Here is an 8,757-nt window from a genome sequence, read left to right as displayed (position 1 = left end):
GTCACTATATTTCCATTTTCTTGCATGTTAATTATTTCTTTGATGTAACTGCAACTAATGTTTGCGACAAACTATGCTAAATAATTTGGTATTAATATAGTTAAGGTTTTCCTTTACACGATTCAATTTGTTGTCTTCTAGAAACCGCCCAGAAATGTAATCGATTCCGTCACTATTATTTCCCTTTTCTTTTGTCACAATATTCGCATTTGTCAATTTTTCATATCTAGTATTTAGTTGATAAATCTGATGTAACTGCAACTAATGTTTGCGATAAACTGTGCTAAACAATTTACAAAGTCCTTAATTTATACTAAAATATATGCAATAATACTGGTGAATATACAATAAAACTATATTGATACAATTTGTTATTGTGTCTCCAACAAATTTAGAAATAAATAGAAAAGAAAACATTTAAAATATATAAATTTTATAATAAATGCATGTCTTATACACCTGATTAGGAATTGAACGACTTGTGTTCAATTTGAAATGTCACGTAACCTGCATATAATAAACTCTCTTCTATTTGTCTCGCTTTTTCCTCTTCTTTTCTTTTAAGTTTCTTCTACTTCTGTTTCTTGATCACATTTGCCATTCCCTATTTTTTTTAGCACATGTTTCCTTCTTTTACACGTTCTTAATTTGGTCATCTCTCTGTTTCTCTTTGGTCATCTTCCTCAAATTTTCCATATGTTCGTTTTGCAGTTTTGCAATTCGCAAATTAATTTCTGCTCCTTTTTTTTTAATACTTTCATTTTTTTCCATCCTTTTTTTTTTAAATTCATATTTGCAATCTGCTGCTTAATTTTCGCAATATTCTCGCAATATGAACTTTGTTTTATGAAATATGTTATATGATATAACTTAAAAACTTGGATTTCAAAAAAAGTCAAATTAGTCAACTATAAACTTTTGCAATTAGTTGTATTCACGTTATATTTGTAGTACTACAATAAATACAATAATGAAACTATCTGAAATATGAGAACTAAATCAATGTAGCAAGAAAATTTAAGTTCCTTCTACTTCTTTTCTTTTTTGGTTGAACGTTGTATTAAACAGTAGTTTCTAATACAAATCAAGAGATGGCGTTGCAATTATTTACAAATATGCACAATTTGTTAAAAAATTCTCATTAATTTTTTTATATTATTTGTTTTCGTAGAAACCGATTTTATAAGAGAGATTAGGATTTAATTGGAAAAAAAATCTCGATTAGTCCTATATTTCAAATATTGAAATATTTACCTTACACAATTCAACAGAAACATAATGTGTAACTATGTGATTATACCATTTAGTATATTGTAGCAAAAAAAAATAAGTTTCTTCTACTTCTTTTCTTTCTTGGTGGCACGTTGTATTAAACAGTAATTTCTAATACAAATCAAAAGATGGCGTTGCAATTATTTACAAATATGCACAATTTGTTAAAAAATTCTCATTGATTTTTATATATTTTTTTTTTTGTAGAAACCGATTTTATAAGAGAGATTAGGACTTAATTGGACAAAAAAATCTCGATTAGTCCTATATTTCAAATATTGAAATATTTACCTTACACAAATCAACAGAAACATAATGTGTAACTATGTGATTATACCATTTAGTATATTGTAGCAAGAAAATTTAAGTTTCTTCTACTTCTTTTCTTTCTTGGTCGCACGTGCCATTTCCTCATTTTCTTATTCTCAAGTTCTTTTTCAAGAAATATTCTAAATTTCTTCAGCTCTCTATTTCTCTTCCATCATCAACACAAATTTCGTCAAAGTTTTCATATACTTTCTGTTTCCTTTTGGCTTATCATTATTTTACTTTTTTGCTGCTTTTTCGTATAATTTTCTATCATTCCATATGTTGTCTTCCATAAACCGTCCAGAAATGTAATCGTTTCCATCACTATGTTTCGATTTTCTTTTAACACAATATTCTTTAACAACAATAGCAATCTTACCATTTCCATATCATGTTAATGGTTTTTAATTTTGCTTTGCACATAGTCTTCAATTCTTCTGTGAGATTGTTAATTGATCTTGAGTATGAATTATTTGCTTGGTAATACTGATGTAACTGCAACTTATGTTTGCGACAAACTGTGCTGAACAATTTGCAAAATCCTTAATTTGTACTAGTGTCCCTAATCCAACTGATACCTTTTTATTGTCTTATAACCTGTAGGACTTTAAGTTTCTTCTACTTCTTTTCTTTTTTTGTCGCATGTTTTTTAGTTATCTTGTTGCACATGTTCCCCTTTCTTGAAATATTCTTAATTTCGTCAGCTCTCTCTTTCACTTCTATCATCATCAGTACAGCTTTCCTCAAATTTTTCATATAATCGTTTTGCAATTCGCAAATTGATTTATGCTTTTGGCTTATCATAATTTCCACTTTTATTTTTATTCATATTTGCAACATTTCTGTCATTGTTGACTAACTCTATAAGTATATTTAAGGTTTTGTTTTGTATCATTCCGTATGATCAATGTAGCAAGAAAATTTAAGTTTCTTCTATTACTTTCCTTTTTTGGTGGTACGTTGTATTAAACAGTAATTTCTAATACAAATCAAAAGATGGCGTTGCAATTATTTGCAAATATGCCCAATTTGTTAAAAAAAATCTCATTGAATTTTTTAATTTTTTTTATAGAAACCGATTTTATAAGAGAGATTAGGACTTCATTGAAAAGAAAAATCTCGATTAGTCCTATATTTAAAATATTGAAATATTTACCTTACACAAATCAACAGAAACATAATGTGATTATACCATTTAGTATATTGTAGCAAGAAAATTTAAGTTTCTTTCCTCCTTTTCTTATTCTTAAGTTCTTTTTCAAGAAATATTCTAAATTTCGCCAGCTCTCTCTTTCTTTTCTAGCATCATTTTGGCTTAACGAAGTAGAAATAATCACTTTTTTTTATTAATATTTGTACTTTTTTGCTGCTTTTTTGTATAATTTTCTATAATTTTGCACATAGTCTTCAATTCTTCTGCGAGATTGTTAATTGATCTTGAGTATGAATTATTTGCTTGGTATAACTGATGTAACTGAACTTATGTTTGCGACAAACTGTGCTGAACAATTTGCAAAATCCTTAATTTGTACTAGTGTCCCTAATCCAACTGATACCTTTTTATTGTCTTATAACCTGTAGGACTTTAAGTTTCTTCTACTTCTTTTCTTTTTTTGTCGCATGTTTTTTAGTTATCTTGTTGCACATGTTCCCTTTTCTTGAAATATTCTTAATTTCGTCAGCTCTCTCTTTCACTTCTATCATCATCAGTACAGCTTTACTCATTTTTTTTCATATAATCGTTTTGCAATTCGCAAATTGATTTATGCTTTTGGCTTATCATAATTTCCACTTTTATTTTTATTCATATTTGCAATATTTCTGTCATTGTTGACTAACTCTATAAGTATATTTAAGGTTTTGTTTTGTATCATTCCGTATGATAGATAAAGTATGGAAAATATTGTAGTAAAAATACTTTTATATAATGATATTCCATCGAGTCTTTGAGAAAGTTTTCAGTTGAATTATATTTATGGATACGTTTCATTCTTAGCTTAAAAACCGTAAAAATCTCTCTCTCACCGTCAGTTTTCGTGGTCCCTCGAGAGAAAGAAGAGGAGTGAGAGTAGGAAAACGAGAGATTGTAGCAAACTGCAATTTACACCCGTGGGATTAGAGTGATAAATGGGTGCAAAAAAAATTTTTGTGTGTATAAAGAGAAGGGGGCGTCGCGTGTTTATTTGTGAAATGTAATTTGCAATTTCTGGGAATTTATGATGGAAGAAAAATTGATGCCCCACAGTCGCCGCAACGTAGAATCAATATTTGCGTAAAGCAGGCTACTACAATTTGCGCAAACCAGTGTACGATTTGCGCGAAATCTAAATACGGTTAATTGTTTTAAGGCGTCCGACAATACTGGCTCGTTATTGCATTGTGTCCGCATCTGCATCTCATCCCGGTAATCTTGGTATTCACGCTTCGGTGGGATGGTGGTGGTGCATTTAGCAGGGCTTGTTATTATCGTCATAAACTTACCAGTAGTCGGGACTTCCGTGGTCGTGGTCGTCGTTGTTGTAGTGGTCGTCGTCGTCGTCGTTGTCGGCGCTTTAACTTCTGCACAGAAACAAATTCATTAGATCCAACTTTATCAAAATGTATACGGCTTTATGTCATAAACATAACGTGTAACAGCTATGCTGTAATACCATTTAGTACACTGAAGATTTAGTAAACAAAAGAGGCAAAAGAATAATTTGTACATCAAATCAAAAGATGGCGTAGCATTTATTTATAAAAAAATAGTTTTTTTAACTTAAAACTTACAAAAATTCACATTTTGTTAAAATTTATTACATTTCTCATGCAATGTGTTAAAAAATTCTGATTGAATTTTGTTTTTTTTTTGTGCAAACCGAGTTTATATGAGAAATTAGTACTTAATTGAAGAAACAAATATCGATTAGTCCTATATTTAAAGTATTGAAATATTTACCTTATACAAATCAACAGAAATTATGTAATTATACCATTAAGTACACTGAAGATTTTGTAAATAAGAGACAAAAAAGTAGTTTCTAATAGAAATCAAAAGATGGCGTTGCAATTATTTACAAATATGTACATTTTGTTAAAAAATTCTCATTGAATTTTATATTTTTTTGTACAACCGATTTTATAAGAGAGATTAGGACTTAATTGAAAAAAAAACTCGATTAGTCCTATATTTCAAATATTGAAATATTTAGCTCACACAAATCAACAGAAACTATGTAATTATACCATTTAATACACTGAAGATGTTGTAAATAAAAGACACAAAAAAAATAGTTTTTAAAACAAATCAAAAGATGGCGTAGCAATTATTTATAAAATAATAGTTTTTTTTAACTTAAAACTTACAAAAATGCACATTTTGTTAAAATTTATTACATTTCTCATTAAATTTAGTTTTTTATAAACCGATTTTATAAGAAAGATTAGCACTTAATTGAAAAATACTTGATTAGTGCTATATTTAAAATTTTGAAATATTTACTATAAAAAAAACAACAGAAACTATGTAATTATACCATTTAGTACACTTAATATTTTGTAAAAAAAGAGACAAAAAAGTAGTTTCTAAAACAAATCAAAAGATGGCGTAACAATTATTTATAAAAAAAAGATACAATTTTGTATCTTGAAACTGATTACATTTCTCATTAAATTTAGTTTTTTATAAACCGATTTTATAAGAGAAATTAGCACATAATTAAAAAAACTCGATTAGTCCGTTATTTAAAAGTTTAAAATATTTACTATAAAAATATCAACAGAAACTATGTAATTATACTATTTAGTATACTGATGATTTTGTAAACAGAAGAGACAAAAAAATAGTTTCTAAAACAAATCAATCAAAAAAGATACAATTTTGTATCTTGAAATTTACATATATTCACATTTTTGTTAAAAAATATTACATTTCTCATAAAATTTGATTATGTTTACATACCGATTTTATAAGAGAGAGATTAGTACTTAATTAAAAAAAAAAACTCGATTAGTCCTATATTGAAAATTTTGAAATATTCTACTAAATCTACTAAATTATGTAATTATTCACAAATCGAATGGTTAAATTTGGGAAAGCAAAAATTATACCAAAAAATTTTCAACACCAACAGATGGCGCTGAAATACAATTCACAAATTTCTATTGTATTTTTCTTGCATAATCCATCAAATCCTCGCCAAATTTTATTTACGTATCAAAACCAATTCACAGATTTCCCGTTTTAATTGATTTCCACTTTAATCCAAACTATATATGGACATATTTTTATTTTATTCTATTTCAAATCTATTTCACTATCTCTCTTCGAATTGTGTTTTAATAGGTTTTTCGTCGGTGTAACAACAACAATAACAATCGTAGTTCGCTTTACATTCGAAACGAGCGCTCGTTAAATTTAGTAAAATATAAAAATAATAATTACTGCCTTTTCGGATATTAAATTTTCACTACGATCAGTTAAAATTACATTACCATTCGCATTTCCTTTATATATCAAAAGCATTTATTGCACCCATTTACATATCTGCATTTGAATTTATAATAGAAACGCATTAAAAAAAAATTATACATACAAAAATTATTCATGAATTTGTATTCAATTCATATAAATTCGTCTGTACTGTTTTAAACTCTTCAAAATTTGAGACAATTTTTAAGTTGCAATTTACATTTTTATTCTGCAATAAAAAGTGCATATTTTTTTGATTCTGAACTGAAGAAACTATTAACAAATTAAGTTAACAATAGGATTGAAAAATAATAAAGTTGCAATGAATAATTTAGATTATTCTTTACGTTTTTTTTTATAAAACAATAATTTTACTGCATTTCGTTTATTAATACATGAAACGCAGTAAAAACAATACCCGAATTGCAAATATTTGCGTGGATTCAGCGGATTGTAACAAAAAAAAATAATATTACGAACTCGCCAGTTTATCGTTATTGATTAATGCAAATATTATTTGATCTGCCTACAGGATAAAAAAAAAATTGTACAAATTAATTGAATTTAAAAGCGAATCATTTTGTGTAAATCGAATGAATTTATAAATAAAAACCATTTTATTGAATATATTCAATTATTTTTTTAGAAAATGCGAATAAATCTGTTAATTTCATTAAAAGAAAATTATTTATACATTTCCAAATGAAATATATGTAGTTTTTTTTTATATATAAACATATTTTTGTGCTGTAATTTGGACTATAACTTTTTGGTTTTCGTTAAAAGTTTAGTAAACTTTTGTTGGCCCTAATTTGTGCAAAATGGACTTAATTTCTATACTAAATAATATTAATTTATTTAGTAATAATGTGTAGTGTGTTTATTAACAATATATTGTTAAATTAAACATAAATAGAGCTTTAAAATATTGTTTTTAAGTATCATTATTATATATTAATTGGAGTTACGTAAATAATGCTTGAATTATTAATCAACATTGGTAAATATTTATGATTATGAAATGAGTGTCGATACAAATTGCGTTGAGTTCATTACAAAATTTGATGAATTTGTTAATAGAGAAAACGAAAGCTTTGTAAAGTGGATAAATTGGAATGTTTTGTATGCACATCGAGTTTTATATTTATTTTAATAATTATTGGATTGTGTTTGAAGTGAAATCAATTACATTTTGTACGTATTACAAGTCAAATTCAATTAATTGCTTGCATTCGTTTAGAAGCTTCGTTTTACAATGGAATTATTGTTTAGAAAGTATTGTTTTTGAATAGATTTGAAAAATTTAGATCAATGTGTAAATTTTGTGAAATTTATATTGTAATTATTCTTCAGAATTTCTTGATTTTGGTATTGATTTTGTTAATGAAATTTGTTGTTTTCTTAAGAATTTCATTGATGAATTGAAGTAAATAAGTAATGACGAGAGAGTGAATGGAAAAATTGGTTTAATGAAATCTGTCTTGATTTGTTGAGGATGTTACATAAATGAAAGGAGGTTAAAGTGCAAGTGACGTGACGTATATGTCAATTTAATGGAGCTGTCATTGGCAGAGCCCTCTCGTATCAAAGACAAGGGATGGTATCCAATTTGGTACAGGAAGTAACGGATGGAGGCCGTAAAGCGGGGATTGCGTAACGCGTGCGAATTTATTCATTTTAATGTATTAAATAAGGGCGTAAAACGGACCCGGACAATTGGATTGGATCACTTACCGTACAATCTGGCCGAGCTGTCCGCTTTCCCGAGTACATTCGATGCGTAGCATTTGTATGTGCCGTAATCAGAGTCCGTGACGTTGTGAACGGTTAGGATCATCGTCAGTTTGACTCCGGTTCGTTTCTCCTGCAAAGTGTGCTTGTGGCTGCAAATAAATACGCTTGTTGAGGTATAGCTTTAAGTTTGGATTGTAAGAGAGAAGGGTGTCAACAGGTCTGCTGATGAATTTACCTGGTTATGAGGGTGTCATCGGGCTCTTTAATCCAATAGTTGTTCGAGTTGGGGAAAGCCTCGACGTCGCACTTCAGCTTAGCGTTTGATCCGAGTGGAACTCCCACAAGAGGCTTGAAAACTTGCACCGCCGGAGCAACTGTTTCGTGGAGAAGAACAAAGTTTACTGGATTTACGTGTCCTGTTGCATTAGTCATTGCCTGATCTCAGTTACAAAACTGTGAATAACATAAACTACAATATAAACTCAATGATAATTACTTAGTGTCACATGTCCAAAGGTTTCAATTTACGACCTTTCTTCTGTAATTCATTTAAGAAAGTGACACTTATTAATTTGAAAACTAATTTTATTTCTCGTGGATATTATGATTTCATATCATATATCCATGGGATTCAATTTACGACCTTATTTTGTAATTAATTCAAGAAAGTCATTTCTTTTAATAATTTTATTCTTCGGGAATTATAATGACTTGATTTCAACTGTCCAAATGCGAATGGGTTTCAATTTACGACCTTTTTTTCTGTAATTCATTTAAGAAAGTGACACTTATTAATTTGAAAACTAATTTTATTTCTCGTCGATATGATGATTTGATATCATATGTCCATTTGATTCAATTTACGACCTTATTATGTAATTAATTCAAGAAAGTCATTTGTTTTAATAATTTTATTCTTCGCGAATTATAATGACTTGATTTCAACTGTCCAAATGCGAATTGGTTTCAATTTACGACCTTTTTTTCTATAA

At 28.1% G+C, this 8,757-nt stretch overlaps 1 protein-coding gene across 1 annotated transcript in view; it reads right to left on the bottom strand.

Moving 5' to 3' along the window:
- Positions 1–8,139, bottom strand: part of LOC108557939 (lachesin-like) — a gene marked incomplete at its 5' end in the record, with an annotated part of 21,350 nt that extends 13,211 nt beyond the window's left edge. Inside the window, 3 exon segments of the mRNA XM_017914681.1 lie at positions 4,063–4,140; positions 7,766–7,914; positions 8,001–8,139. Of these exon segments, the coding sequence (XP_017770170.1) occupies positions 4,063–4,140; positions 7,766–7,914; positions 8,001–8,139 (366 nt within the window).
- Between the last annotated feature and the right edge of the window lie 618 nt (positions 8,140–8,757).

The sequence above is a fragment of the Nicrophorus vespilloides genome, unplaced genomic scaffold, assembly GCF_001412225.1.
Source record: "Nicrophorus vespilloides isolate i.1.1-1 unplaced genomic scaffold, Nicve_v1.0, whole genome shotgun sequence".
NCBI classification, from domain to species: Eukaryota; Metazoa; Arthropoda; class Insecta; order Coleoptera; family Silphidae; genus Nicrophorus; species Nicrophorus vespilloides.
Note: the sequence above shows the minus strand (reverse complement) of the source record. Positions and strands in the feature narration are given on the sequence as shown.